Here is a 14,869-nt window from a genome sequence, read left to right as displayed (position 1 = left end):
GCAGCAAGTGGGCTGGTAGCGTAGCTTCCTAAATCTGCGCTATGCCGTGCGTGTCCAGTAGAGTGCTCGCACTACGCGCAATTACTGCAATATCCTGCTGCTGTGTTGTTGCCTATAGCAGTGCGTGTTTAGGTAATCGTAACCCAAAGTAAAGCGAATTGATTGCAAGAAAATGTAGGCCTATTGAGATTCTTATTTTTTATTGGCGGTAGCCCGTATGGATAGGCTACATTCGAATTCTATTTAACGCAGTTAGGCGACTCTCTTTCTCCACAAATAACTCACACCGACAGCAAAAGAAATCGACATGCCAAAATTAATATGAGCAAATTGATACAATTGATAAATTGTTGATGCTGCAAAAATTTTTTTTTAGAGATTAGACCGTTTTCTTTGTTCATTTGTTGTTATCCCGAACAAGCACAAGTTTCTTCGTGAATCTTACAAGCACTGTCTCCTTAAACTAGTCAATAGTTCATAATGCTTTCTAATTAACGCTTGAAATTTTGTATAGGACATAGCGTATGCTTTGTATCCGATATGCTAAATAAACGGCATTGTAGATGGTGTCCTTGTCAAGTCTTAAGGTAACACGGATCAGACCTACAATCAAGTGAATAACCGTTTGAAAAGAGTGCTTTGTTTGTACAAGGATAAGCACATTTGCTTTCTGCCATTTACACGAGCATACCGTTTGTTTGCAAGTAGCTCGAGGGGCCAGTACCGTAGCCTTCAACCTTCCTACTGGTTTATCATCCTACAGGACCTGCTAATGCAGGAGTAGAGCCGTTTGCTAACCAGTCTAGTAATCCAGTCGCACATGCTCCGAAGAGCCGTTTGAGTGCGTGTGCTCGTCCATGTATACAATGGAAAAATGTAAGCAACCAATTTGAAATGGGTGCAGTTCACCAGTGTTATTATATTAAATTACAACACATCCTGTGTGTGTCTGTGAGTTAAGGGGAGCAGATGCACGTAATAACAATCATCCACTTATTTGGTTTCAACCACCTTGGTTTGCGTGACTCTTCAGCCAGGAGGTAGATCTGTCGACTGGCTGAGTTCATGGGCGGAAGAAACACATGGCAGGACATTTACTGTATGACCCCATGACTTTCCACCTCTGGAAATTAAGAGGGAAGTGATAAAGCACGATATGTAGGACTAGTTCACTGGCTGGTTATAGCCTACCCTGTAATGACAGAAAACTATCCTTCTTCGCACAAGAGTGAATTGCTTCTTATCGCCTAGACGATGGTGAAGATTGAACCATAGAAGATATTGCAGTAGAAGTCAATCGCTATTTAAGTGTAGTTTCCTTAAAAAATGTGAATGTAGACTACTACATGTCAAACATCACAACGACCCAACTACAATTATATGACTGGGGCACGAGAGGTCAGGGTATAGCACCAATATACTGTATTCATGGCGAAACAGTGTTGTTAGGCGCAATGCTTAGGTTGTCGTCAGGTTGGGTGTTTGGGTTACGTACATTTGTGAGCATTCTTTTGGGTCGCGTCAGAAAAAGTTTCGGAGCCCCTGGTGCAGTCTATCTGCTGTGCTGCTGAGGAGAGCGATGAGTGAACGGGGTCACCGGTGCATTGCAGGCCATTCTCTGTCGCAAAGGTGTGGAAACTGCACAGAGTGCTCAAAAGCAAACAGCAATGGTCGTGTCCACTGGTCTCCCTCGACACCTCAGACAATTGTGTCGTTTAATTAATTGTGCTGCGGATGCATTTGGACTATTCGGTGTTTATGCGAGAACACTCGTCCGTTCTGCGCTGCCCTGCCAGTCCCCTGCCACTGAATGCCGGAGTTTTATTGGGTATTAAGGTGTGACACGCTAGGACTGGAAACAACGCAGTCAGCATGCGGAGGATACAGTGACCGCTGGCAGATTACACCGACACTCTGAGGAGACGCTGTAGTTCAGAATGAGCTGAAAATAAGGGGCTATACTTGTCCCGTTCAAAGGTAGAAATGTAGGTATAAAATTAATAAGTATATTAAACTCCAGAAGCTTTGAATGTCTTCATACATAGCCCACATATATGCACAATTTTCACAGAATCATTTGTATGTGAGGTGATAGGTTTGAGCCATTAAGATTAGATTTTTGTAATCCTTATTGACTGTTTTATTCTGATGAAGTTTTTTTTTTTTTTTGGTTTAACATTTTACACACACACACACACACACACACACACACACACACACACACACTACAACAGCCCTCCTACTGTTACGGACAGCTGGTCACATACTGGACTGTTGTTTGAAAGGAAATGACAGGAATCACAGATCAATGTCACCAGCAGCAGTCCAAATGGGGGACAGCAGGAAATATATACTCAGTGAGCATTTTTTAGGTATTTAGACTTATTTTTTCGACCTCTACTGCTGTAGCCTTAGAGTTATGATGCGTTGTGTGTTCAGAGATGCTCTTCTGCATACCACTGTTGTAATGTGTGGTTATTTGCATTCCTGTCACCTTCCTGTCAGCTTTGACCAGTCTGGTCAAAGGCGTTTCTGTCTGCAGAGCTGCTGCTGACTGGATATTTTTTTGTTTTTTTGCACCATTCTTTGCAAACTCTAGAGACTAGTGTGCGTGAAAATCCCAGGAGATCAGCAGTTTCTGAGATATTCAAACCAAATTGTCTGCCACCAACAATAATTCCATGGTCAAGCTCACTTAGACCACATTGTTTCCACATTCTGATGGTTGACGTGAACATTAATTGAAGCTCCTGACCCGTAGCTACATGATTGCATGCATTGCACTGCTGCCACACAATTGGCCGATCAGATAATCGCAAATGTTCAAAAATGTTCCTAATAAAGTGCTCGGTGAGTGTATAATCCTGAATGTTTACGCATAAGATTTATTACACCTCTGACCAGGCTATTTAAACTCTGACTTGTGTGATTATTATGCTGAGATTTGGATGGAAGGCTTTGTGGGACCCAGCTCTTGTGAATCTCACAGAAGCTTTTCAAGTGGAAAGTGGTCGTCAGTGTGTTGCTTTGCCGGCTCAAACTCGATTCCCCAGTGGGAGTAGATTCCCAGCAGTGGATGAAGCAATATATAGCACAGTAACCACACATACCTGTTAAACTGCACGTTGGCAGTGACATTTGTACTTTTGTAATTACACCCAAGTGTTTTACATGTATCTTTCTATTTTTATAATTTCCAATATATTCCTACAGGGCCAGCTCTGAATTATTGGAGTCGATGAAACACTTTTTTGGACATACCTTTAATATGAATATGGTTCTGCCGTCATTGGAAGTGTTATTTATAATATGCTTCCCATGTCCGTTTCTAAAAGTTGGAACTATTTTGAAACAATAATAAAAGACATTGAAAGCCTGATGTTTGTATCAGGTGACCATTTATTTGTGTACGTGTGGCAACAAAACATGTTTGGTTAAAAATGATGGAAATTATCATTAAAATGTAATTCAGTAAGTCATTTATTAATATCTAATACAGACACACTTTTAATTGTCATAATGGAACATTTTAATGAGATGGAAAATAAAATGAATGGCTCACAAAACAGCTGACTTTTCTTTCACTGAAGTAAAGGGTGTGCACGGGGACACACAGACGCACACATTTTCACGTGTGTCCTAACACACAATTAAACGTGTTCAGGGGGACAAAAACACAAACACAAACGTACACAAAATGATACGTGTGTATGCTTGCATAAACACGCACAGAACCACACAGACAGACAGACAGACAGACAGACAGACACACACACACACACACACACAGAACCACACAGACAGACACACACACACACACACACACACACAGAACCACACAGACAGACAGACAGACACACACACACACACAGAACCACACAGACAGACACACACACACATACACACACACACACACACACACACACAGAACCACACAGACAGACACACACACACACACACAGAACCACACAGACAGACACACACACACACACACACACAGAACCACACAGACAGACACACACACACACACACACAGAACCACACAGACAGACACACACACACACACACACACACAATCCCTCGCCTCACTAACTGCTTTGGAAGCTTACGCTCCTCTCATTGCCCCAGCCTCCTGTGGCAGGGGACCGTGCTGTGAGCTGGAGCATCTCCTTGTTTGTGTCCCTGATCCACAGCCTAACAACACGGCCAGTTAATAAACCCTAAGGCAGTACACCCTGTCCTGACTTCCGAGACCCTGGTTATGTGAGGGGGGGAGGGGGGCTGTTTGTGTTACCTGTCTGTCTCAGAACAAACACCCAGTGAGTCCCCCAGCAGAGGAGCATGAGTGAATGGCATCGTGGAGCTGACACTCCACTGATTCAGGCACGTGTAATAATAAAAATAATAAAAATCCAGGTTGGCCATTGCAGTCTTATCTGCTGCTTGTGCTGCTTGGTTTGCTGCAGAGTATTTAACCTGCTCTGGACAACGGTGCCTGCTAAGCAAGTAAGCAATGTTTGTAATATCATGGGGATGGGAGAGGACAAAATGGACAGATTATTAGAGCACCCATATCGCATACAGATCTAAGAGCAGGCCTCAGGCCCCCCAGTGGTGGAATAACCTCCCCGCTACAGTGAGAACAGCAGAGCCATCTCTCACCCACACCCGTTTGAACTGCACCTCAGCTCACTTAATGCTGAGCATTTAGCATTGGGTTTACTCACTGTACCCACACTCAGTTTAGAAGAACATCCCTTAGCCACTTGCTTCCTAATAACACACTACGTTCTGCATATCCTTCATGCGCGTTCTGCAATGTTTAGAGCACATCGATGCACTGTTTAGAACAGCAATGCGTCAATAACAAAAGCCAATGGTCTACATGCTCTCTGTGTTCTGAAAGTCAAAGAAAGCAACCCTTCCCACACCACCATTTGCATCTCCTTATTTTAAATTGCACATGGAAACACTACACCTCCCATGGCATCTTATCTTCATGTTGTCAGATAATGTATTGATCACCACAATAGGTGACTTAAAATGCTCCTATTATAAGTGACTCTGGATCTAGCCGTCTGCTAAATGTGTGAATGTAATCTGATATGATTATCACCCGGGCTACTGAACGGCTCATCCAGGGGGAATGGAGAGCTTTAACGCTCCTGGCCAACACTGGCCATGCAATGCTACAGGGTGTGTGCCATTTCTTTGGCTTCTTTTAAAATGACCATCAATGAGGGGCCCCTGAGAGTTGCGTTTTATTCAGCCAATTTCACATTTGGCTGAAAATAATGCCATCGTTCACCTGGGGTTTGGAAACACGCCTGGCAATCTGTAATGCAGTGCCTGGACAATGGACACAAGCTGTGGACATGTTGGCTGCTGTCTTCACAGCATTGCGAGTGGCCAAGGATGTGCCTGTAGAGACCTGCACAGGCATTGCATTGGCAACATTCTTGCCTTCAAACAACGCTTGGGGGGGAATGCCTGAATTTCGGAGCCATTTACGGTTTTGTATTTGGACCGGGTCGGGTCTCTCAGCAATGACTGGCCCGTGTCCCAGAGCACACAGCAAGGAGCGGGGAAAGACAGTAGATAAATCCAAATCCAGGCTGGAGAGAAGCCCAAGCAAAAACGCATTAAAAATTTTTTTTTTTTTTTCTTGCCGGTCGTTTACCAGGTTGACTGGAGAGCAGCACGACTCTTTAGAAGTACGGGCGACCGAATCCCTGGGTGAATGGCACACACACTCGGGTTGCTCCGGGTGACGTTGACGGTAATACGTACTGACAATCCCTGTACTCAAGACAGCGGAGGCAGGAATATCCCTCCTGAATGCAGGACGCACGCAGCGACAGGACCCCTGAGCACATCACAGGGTCCGCTCCACGCACACTGCATCCTCTTTGTTTTCATTCGTCCGCCATTTTCCCATCGCTCAAACGTACGGGCGCACAATGAAACCTTCAGCGGCACGGTTAGTCTGTCCCGACCACTAGCTCTGCTGGCCCCGTCATATGTCTCCGGCCTGACAAATACATCTGTTTACAGCCACGCTCTATTCTGGGGATAATCTTGAGTGACCAAATATAGCAAATCTCCCCTGTAGTAAGAGTGATTCTCGTTGCATAGGGGGCAGATGGATGATAGGTAAATGAGGGGGGAGGGCATTTAGCCCAGGTTTGTGCGCGGCCGTCGACAAGACAGCGCGCGACTTTAGGGATTAGCAGAGCACCTGGCCCGCGGCTGTGCTGGAGGAGGGACAGCTGTGTCACGGCTGAAGTGTAGGAGGAGCTGTGGTCTGTCACCAGCTTTTAAAAAGGGTGTTTTTAACGCACGGTTTTTCTGGCCTGTGTGGGAAAGAGTCACCTGCACACACTGTGTGTGTGTGTGTGTGTGTGTGTGTAGTGTGTGCAGTGTGTGTGTGTGTGTATTCCTAAAACATAAAGCTGATTTGCAACTTTTGTGGTTCTTGCCTTGGAACAAAAATGGATGTTGAAACCTTCCCCATTTCAAAACAAGTTCCTGTTTTTTGGAACGTACCAGTCTGAGGTGTTTACCAAAAGGCGTTCCTTTTGAATAGCTCCCCTATGGGTCTCAAGGGCAGGTCGGGTAATGAATGCTTTACAGAATATTTACATGTTTTAGGACAGCAAACAGGGTGCCCAAAACTGACCTGTCATTCATAATAATGGTGGAGACTAAACCCATCGCACTAATCCCAGGCGCAAAGCCTCCTGCGATGCACGGCAGAACTACTCCATCAGGTGGCCAGAAACACCAGCACGATGGGGCAGGCATTATAGAGCGGCATGTTTAACAGAATCATATGAAACGCCCTGGGGATCAGTCATGAATCTCACAGTTTAAACACTGGATGTTTATAGAAGGGGGATTTGGACACCCCTGCGTCTTCCGCCCTTAAAAATATTAACATCCAGCGCTCCACACCACTACATTACAATACAGGCCTTTAGCAGACGGTAATATGCAGAGCTACACAGCTTTTGTCTTTTATAGAATTTTATACAGCTGGATATTTAATGATGCAATTCACGCTAAGCACCTTGCTCAAGGGTACAACAGTCCTTTTACAGTCCACTTCCCGAGCCTTTAAGCTGCACTGCCTGCCTTGTTTTTGACACAATGCTGTGGCAGCTTTGTATAAAGAGAAATCAGCAGTATATCACAGAAAGAACAAAACATTCAAAGCTAAGGAACTGGAGTCAGGATAGTGACTAAAGCCACTTATCTTCCCATTAAACTAAACAATCCACTTTGCGCACAGTGGCAGGCAGCCAGTGCATTATAATTCACATTTGTCCTTCATTCCTGGGAACAGTACTTTCTCAAAAACAAAAACATTTGAAAACTGAGGGAGCTCTGCTCACATTTTGATAGGTCTCCACTCACAGTTCTGCTTGTGGTGGGTGCCTGCATGCAGACGGGCACGCTCTGAGACTGCAGCCTGTTATGAGCTCCTTTACCGAAAGGTCAAGGTCTGCGGGGAAAACAAAACACCAGTGAAAGGGGCAGCACGTGCGGAGTGCAGAGCGTAACCTGTGTGTCTGTCTGAGCCCGTATGTCTGTCTCACCCTGTGTTTCTGTCTCACCCAGTGTCTGTCTCACTCTGTGTTTCTGTCTCACCCAGTGTCTGTCTCACTCTGTGTGTCTGTCTCACCCTGTGTCTGTGTCACTCTGTGTGTCTGTCTCACTCTGTCTCACTCTGTGTGTCTGTCTCACTGTCTCACCCTGTGTCTGTCTCACCCTGTGTTTCTGTCTCACCCTGTGTCTGTCTCACTCTGTGTTTCTGTCTCACCCTGTGTCTGTCTCACTCTGTTTTCTGTCTCACTGTCTCATCCTGTGTCTGTCTCACTCTGTGTCTGTCTCACCCTGTGTCTGTCTCACTCTGTGTGTTTGTCTCACTCTGTTTTCTGTCTCATCCTGTGTCTGTCTCACTCTGTGTTTCTGTCTCACCCTGTGTCTGTCTCACTCTGTCTCACTCTGTGTTTCTGTCTCACCCTGTGTCTGTCTCACTCTGTGTTTCTGTCTCACCCTGTGTCTGTCTCACTCTGTCTCACTCTGTGTTTCTGTCTCACCCTGTGTCTGTCTCACTCTGTTTTCTGTCTCACTGTCTCATCCTGTGTCTGTCTCACTCTGTGTGTCTGTCTCACTCTGTGTCTGTCTCACTCTGTGTGTGTGTCTCACTCTGTCTCGCCCTGTGTGTCTGTCTCACTCTGTGTCTGTCTCACTCTGTGTGTCTGTCTCACTCTGTCTCGCCCTGTGTGTGTCTCACTCTGTCTGTCTCACTCTGTCTCGCCCTGTGTGTGTGTCTCTGATCGTGCGGGGGGGCGGGGGAGAGGGCTCATGGCACTCGCTGCTGCGTGTGGGCTGGCGTGCCGCCCGTGAAGGCGGAACGAAGCACAACACGGCAGCGCCACTTCAGCGAGGAACTTCATCTGTGAATGAATCACCCTTCAGTTACAACTCAGTCTATATGAGTCAAGAGGGACTAACTCAACAGAGTAAAAATGTTTATTTAACATAGACATTTTACTGTGTGTACGGTGTAATCGAAGTTATTAATCTAAGTTATTAATATGATAATGATTATGGTCACCTCTCCCCAGGGTTGTAATACATTTACCTGCACACTGGAAATTGAGACTTTAGAAGGAAGTGTTATTTAATCTCCATAAAACTATTCTAACAAGCTTTTCACATCAGTACGAGAAAAAAAAACATTGATATAAAATCAGTATAAAATGGCAAATTTGATGGTTGCTTGTATGGAGCTACTTATTTTAGCCCGCATCTTTTAACATATTTCCTCTGTGTTATTATGTCAGCTGGCAGGCTGTGCTTGCATGTTCTAGACATAAGAAGAAGATTTAGTAACTACTTTTCTGAGCCATTCACAGCTTTGTTGCTTGTAAATAGAACACTTCACCCAGAAAACATTAAATCTAGATGGGGGTTTAAAATTCTCCTGCACCAGAAAGGGAACTGGATGACGGGATTTCTTTTTATTTTCTTTATTTTTTTGACGGGATTTCTGATGGAAAGGGAGAAGAGGGAAGGTGAGAGATACAGTGTCTGTGTGTGTGTGTGTGTGTGTGTGTGTTGATTGGAGGAGGTTATGTCTGGGAGGTTTACTGGAGTGGTGGGCATATATGGTCCATGCAGCTATAGTCTGTGGCAGGCAGGGGGCCCTAGAGGGCAGTGAGGCGCCCGGTCAGCGCAGCCTGCAGCTCAGAGGGGAGGAAGACGCCCAGCTCTGTAATGATGCCCCCTGTGATCAGCTGGTGCGGGGTGACATCGAAGGCTGGGTTCCACACCTCGACACCTGCAGAGAGAGAGAGAGAAAGAGAGTGAGCAAGTACGAGGGAGAGAGAGAGAGGGGGCAGAGAAAGAGTGAGACAGAGAGGAGGCAGAGAGAGAGAGAGAGAGAGAGTGAGAGATATGAGTAGATGCATTCCCAGTCTTAGGTCCTCCTTGATCTGCCCCACTCTCTTCTTCTTCACTCCTTCACGCCGTTTCTCCCCGCCTCCTTTCCCCTGGTCCTCTCTGTCGAACATTTGGCGGGAGAAACTCCAGCCCTTACCTGGAGCAGCGCAGGGCAGGCCGCCGATACTGGTCAGCTCCAGCGGGGGGCGCTCCTCGATCACGATGTGCCTCCCGCTCCGCAGGCTGAGGTCACATGACGTGCTGGGGGCCACCACGTAGAACGGGATCCTGTGGTGCCTCGCCGACACGGCCAGCTGGTAGGTGCCAACCTGGTGGGCGGTGTCTCCGTTGGCGACGACCCTGTCGGCCCCGACAACGACCGCTGCAGACAGAGGGGTCGACACAATCGCTATCGCTATCGCTTTCTCACCCCACTGGCAAATCTTGAAATGAAAAATGAGAAAGGCACACCTCATTCACCTGCTAGAGGTCTCATTGAGCTGTTAAATGGTCCAATCGGGTGTGCCAAAATTATGGTTGGAGTGAAAACCTACGCTCTCTAGGAACAGGGTTGCACAGCCCTGACATAAGCTCTCGCTGGATATGAGCGTCTACTTAATGCCTAACCCGTCTTGTATTGAAGGAATGAGGATATTTTATCCAGGCTTGACAAAGTAAGTGGCGGTGCTTTTCGAATGAGATCAGCATTGCTGCTTCCGCTGTTTCACAGAAGCCACGTCAACCACACACGGCCGACACAGGCTATGACGACACAGGCTGTGTAGGCTCAATACTTTACTGGTATGAATGTTGTTCATCACTGAGTGTTGTTGCTGTCTGAAATATATTCATATTTTCATATTTATAGATACCAATTTATATTTATAGATACTTGCAATACTTTACTGGTATGACTGTTGTTCGTCACTGAGTGTTGTTACTGTTGTGCACTTTAAGGTGAAGCTCATTTTAATCTCCTTGTACACTGTATAATGACAATATAGGCTTTCTGTTCTATTCTATTCTATTCTTTATGCTGTGATGCAGTGAGGGCACGGAGAGGCACACGGGGAGGACCCTGCGTTACAGAGAGCAGGAAGCGCACCTGTGATCTTTCTATTCTATTCTATTCTACCGTTTTCTTTACGCAGTGAGGGCACGGAGAGGCACACAGGGAGGACCCTGCGTTACAGAGAGCAGGAAGCGCACCTGTGATCTTTCTATTCTATTCTATTCTATTCTACCATTTTCTTTACGCAGTGAGGGCACGGAGAGGCACACGGGGAGGACCCTGCGTTACAGAGTGCAGGAAGCGCACCTGTGATCTTTCTATTCTATTCTATTCTACCGTTTTCTTTACGCAGTGAGGGCACGGCGAGGCACACGGGGAGGACCCTGCGTCAGAGTGCAGGAGGCGCACCTGTGATGGCCCTCTGTCTCATGGCGACGGCGGCGGCGCTGTCGGTGATGAGGGTGGCGGGAAGGCCCTCGCTGGCGGCCTCGTGCGCGGTCAGACGGGCGCCCTCTCCCCCCGGCCGCGTTTCGGTGCAGTAGACCCGCTTCAGCCGCCCCAGGGCCTGCAGCGACCGCACCACGCCTGCCGGGCGACAGAGGAACGACGGTCACGCGGCCGCGCGCAGAGGGGAGAGCGCCACGCGTCACAGAGAGACGCCGTCGTGCGGCTCGGTCTCGCCACGCTCTCCTTCCGATCACAAGACCGCTCGCCGCTGTGAATCTGCGGAAATCTGCGGCACCGTGAGTTTAGCACCCTACCACTGCGCTGGGAAGAGTTTGTGACACTGTTCGAGTGTGGGAAGACAGTTAACATTAGTCACATCATGAACAGATGGTTTGCTGTTTTCACAACGCCTGGCAAACAGTTATTAGCATACTGGCAAACAGTATGCGTCGTCAAAGCATTTTAAAATATAAAATGGCAAGACATCATTTCTAAAAAGAACATGTAATTCGCCTTTGATAACCGAGATGTCACTCCTCTTCACTGACTTTTAATTTATTTAAGTTGACTATTATGTTCTGCCGGGTTCGTAATACATTTACCTGCTCACTGGAAAATGAAAACTTGGGAGAAAGTGCTATTTTATCTCCATAAAACAATTCTATTAAGCTTTTCATATGAGAAAAAACATTCAAATATACACTCAATATACACAAGCACTTTATTAGGAACATTTTTACTTTATTACACCTACTTATTCATGCGATTACCTAATTGTGTGGCAGCAGTGCAATGCAAACAATCATGTATATTTATATTTATATGAAAGAACAGTGCTTTGATTACAAGAGTGAATACAATAACCAAAAAACAACTTGTGTAGACTTTGTATACACAACTACATTACATTACATTATTGGCATTTGGCAGACGCTCTTATCCAGAGCGACGTACAACAAAGTGCATACCCATAACCAGGGACTACTGTCTCTCTCCTCCTTTCCCCTCTCTCTTCCTGCTCTCTCTGTCTCTCCCTCATGTCATTTCTCCCTCTCTCTCCATCCCTCTCTCACCCAGCGCGGTGCCATATCCCGCTGTTGCCAGGGACCCTGTGTTGCCGTGCGTGAGGACGGTGACCGAGTCTCGGGGAACCCCAGACAGGATGTGCTGCGCCCCGTAGTTCCCCATCTTCTGGTTGTCCTCGACATCCCGCTCCAGCATGGCCTCGATCCAGCCAATCACGCTGCGAGGCACACAAACAAGCCATAATGCTGGGACAGGTTATGTCATAATGCTGCACTGGACTTAGTCAGCACTGATACTGAACTTCTCATAAGATCATCTTCACAAAAGAAGGGAAGTTGTGTGTTAAATTATGACACCTCTTCACTCCTGGTCTCCCTCCAGTTAAATTCAGTTAAATGTTTTGCTGGTAGGACAACCAAAGCAGTGTTACAAAAGCTTATATAAATTGCGAAAAGTATATTAACACCAGTAACTAAGACCATGCTAAGTGACAGATAGATATGCCTAAACAACATTACTGCAACAGCAATAATAATTATTGCCATTATTATGATAATAAGGTGATAATACAGGTGAGTGAAATAATAAATGAGCAAAGTGTACCTCTCCCTCAGCTCTTCTGCTGTCCTCTGTGTGCTCTCTCTCTCTGTGAACTCCAGCAGGTCTCTGGCCGCCCGGGCCAGATTCACGGCCGTGGGCCGGGCGGAGGCCAGGTGGGCCAGGGACTTCCGTAAGAAGCACAGCAGGCCGTCGCCTCCGATCCCGGCCCGGAGCTCCACGGCCAGACTCAGACACCCCACGATGGAGATGGCTGGAGCCCCACTCACCTGGGACAAGGGGTTAAAGCGCTCTGTGATGCCTCGACTGGGGGCCTGGCCAAATCATAGAAACAAGCTACATGGGGGGGTGGGGGGGGTGCAGGGTAGTCCATCCTGTTAAAGGTGGGCCCTACGGTCTGGTATCAAACCTGCAGGACAACAGGTGTGTTTCAGTTGGCCATGAGTGTTTCATTGCACAACAGCGACCTCTATCGGGAAATTGCTGTTTGTCTGCACATGAAGCATGAGAGCATCTTCCTCTGGCTCATGAACTGCAGTGTGATAATGAGGGGCAGCTGAAATTGTGTGCTTGGAAGGTGTCTGTGCTCAGCGAATGTTGCAACAATAAACGCTGATGATAAACACAATTAATTCAAATGTTTTGCGTTTGAATGCGGTATTTTTGTGCAGTCCAGTTAGTCTCAGACATACAAAATGCATTGGTTTCATAACGGAGCGAATTTCCGCAGCGACACTTCACACAAATGCGTTACAGAACCGTAGCCGGCCAATCCAAGTTGTGCAAATGCGCATTTTAGCATGGCTTATCACTTTAAGGTCAGTAACTTCATTGTTGACTGAAGTTTTCTTCTATCGACACTCCGTCCGTGACGAAACCGACCGAGGATCAGTACAGGAGATCCGCTAACACACAATGGAGTCAAAGAAGTACAAAAGGCGGGGCTATTTTCTTTCTGAAATTACAACAGTCTAGTCCGCTAAGTATTAAAAATCAGTACCTTCAGAAAGGCAAGGAGTTTCTTGGCTTATGCCGTTAGGATTATTAATAATTTAGCCACGATTGTAGCCCCATTCGTCAGTAGCCTACACGTCTCTCGTTCATGCGTAAATAATACAAATCAACACATTTTATTGCCATTATTATGGTATGTAGGCTACAGGTAGGTAACCATAGAGACACTCGCATGCGCAAGCAGACGTCCGCATATAAGTAGACATACATAATGCACAATAATCATGCAAAGCTGAGCCAATGCTGGGATATTCACGTATGCTCATTGCGCAAAGATAGACTCAGTGTACCTATTCAAACAAAGGCAACCGACATTAACCCAGGAATGTGAGATGGAAATGTGGGTCAATAAAGGCGTTTCGCTGAAGCGTTCTAGGCTATATCCAGTGATACACTGCGGTACTGCGATACACGTCTTACCTTCATGGACCGAATCGCTTCATACGCGTCCTGGACAGAGCGGATCTCCTCAAGAACACTCTGGTGCGGCAGCAGCCGCTGGTTAAGAATTTGCAGGGACCCGGGCCGATATCGGATCGCTTCCAGCGTCATGGCCCGTGAATGACACGCAGCGTACAGCTTGCAACCCACTACCCACAAACGGGCACAATATCAGCAGTCCTTCTTCAGCTGATTTAACGATGAACAAGAGTTGACGAGGACGAAGCGGTCATAGAAAACAACGAAGTACAGATTGTCACTTTGACACATCGAGACACCACGTGCCTTCTTTATGCCACGCCCACTTCCTCGCCGTTTCATCCGTTCTTCAGTAGTCGGATGCCAGCGCCGTCCCCTTTGTTCATGAATTTAACTTGGAAACGACTTTACATCTTTACTGTAGCCTCGCAACAACAGGCTACTGGTGGAACAGGGAAACAAGACTCACCTGTGTGTATATTGGATATTCAAGGACCCAGGATATAAAACCCTTCATCACTTACGCATTTTTATTCGGTCAACCTCATATAGTTAAATGCAAAAGTATTGGGGCAGTTGTGTCCAATTGGTTGTCTCCCCTCTGTACTCATCAACTTTGCAGTTCTAATAAAACAATGACTTTGTGCAAAATTTGCATCTGCATTTATTGTTTTTTTTAAACAGACATTGACCTCTACACAATACTATATTTGGACACTGGCAACACAGGGCACATCATTTTTGTTATTTTATTAAGTTAGTTTGTCTCACATTTAATAAGAATATACAATAACCATATCATATATGGCAGTGTTAAAAACACTTGGTCAGTACAGGACAGCGTTTAAAACAAAAGAATCCACAAGAAAACGGTTTAATAGGTTGCCTGCACGGATATCCTGCTACTGTAAGAATGAAAAGGTAAGGTTTTTTTTAAGAGAA

At 46.3% G+C, this 14,869-nt stretch overlaps 1 protein-coding gene across 2 annotated transcripts; it reads right to left on the bottom strand.

The window, feature by feature from the left end:
- Positions 1-8,520: 8,520 nt before the first annotated feature.
- LOC133115099 (methylthioribose-1-phosphate isomerase-like) lies at positions 8,521-14,324 on the bottom strand. 2 transcript variants are annotated; one of them, XR_009705598.1, is made up of 7 exons: positions 13,928-14,324; positions 12,539-12,762; positions 11,983-12,152; positions 10,871-11,047; positions 9,608-9,832; positions 9,154-9,349; positions 8,521-9,119 (listed from the first exon to the last, which is right to left on the bottom strand). XR_009705598.1 is itself a non-coding variant. In XM_061224830.1 (6 exons), exons 1-6 carry the CDS (start codon positions 14,057-14,059, stop codon positions 9,216-9,218), a joined length of 1,062 nt encoding a protein of 353 aa, XP_061080814.1. In that variant the 5' UTR covers positions 14,060-14,323; the 3' UTR covers positions 8,521-9,215. The 2 variants fall into 2 exon arrangements, 1 of the variants encoding a protein (XP_061080814.1); XM_061224830.1 differs by having other exon boundaries at positions 8,521-9,349; positions 13,928-14,323.
- Positions 14,325-14,869: the final 545 nt, after the last annotated feature.

The sequence above is a fragment of the Conger conger genome, chromosome 16, assembly GCF_963514075.1.
Source record: "Conger conger chromosome 16, fConCon1.1, whole genome shotgun sequence".
Lineage (NCBI taxonomy): Eukaryota > Metazoa > Chordata > Actinopteri > Anguilliformes > Congridae > Conger > Conger conger.
Note: the sequence above shows the minus strand (reverse complement) of the source record. Positions and strands in the feature narration are given on the sequence as shown.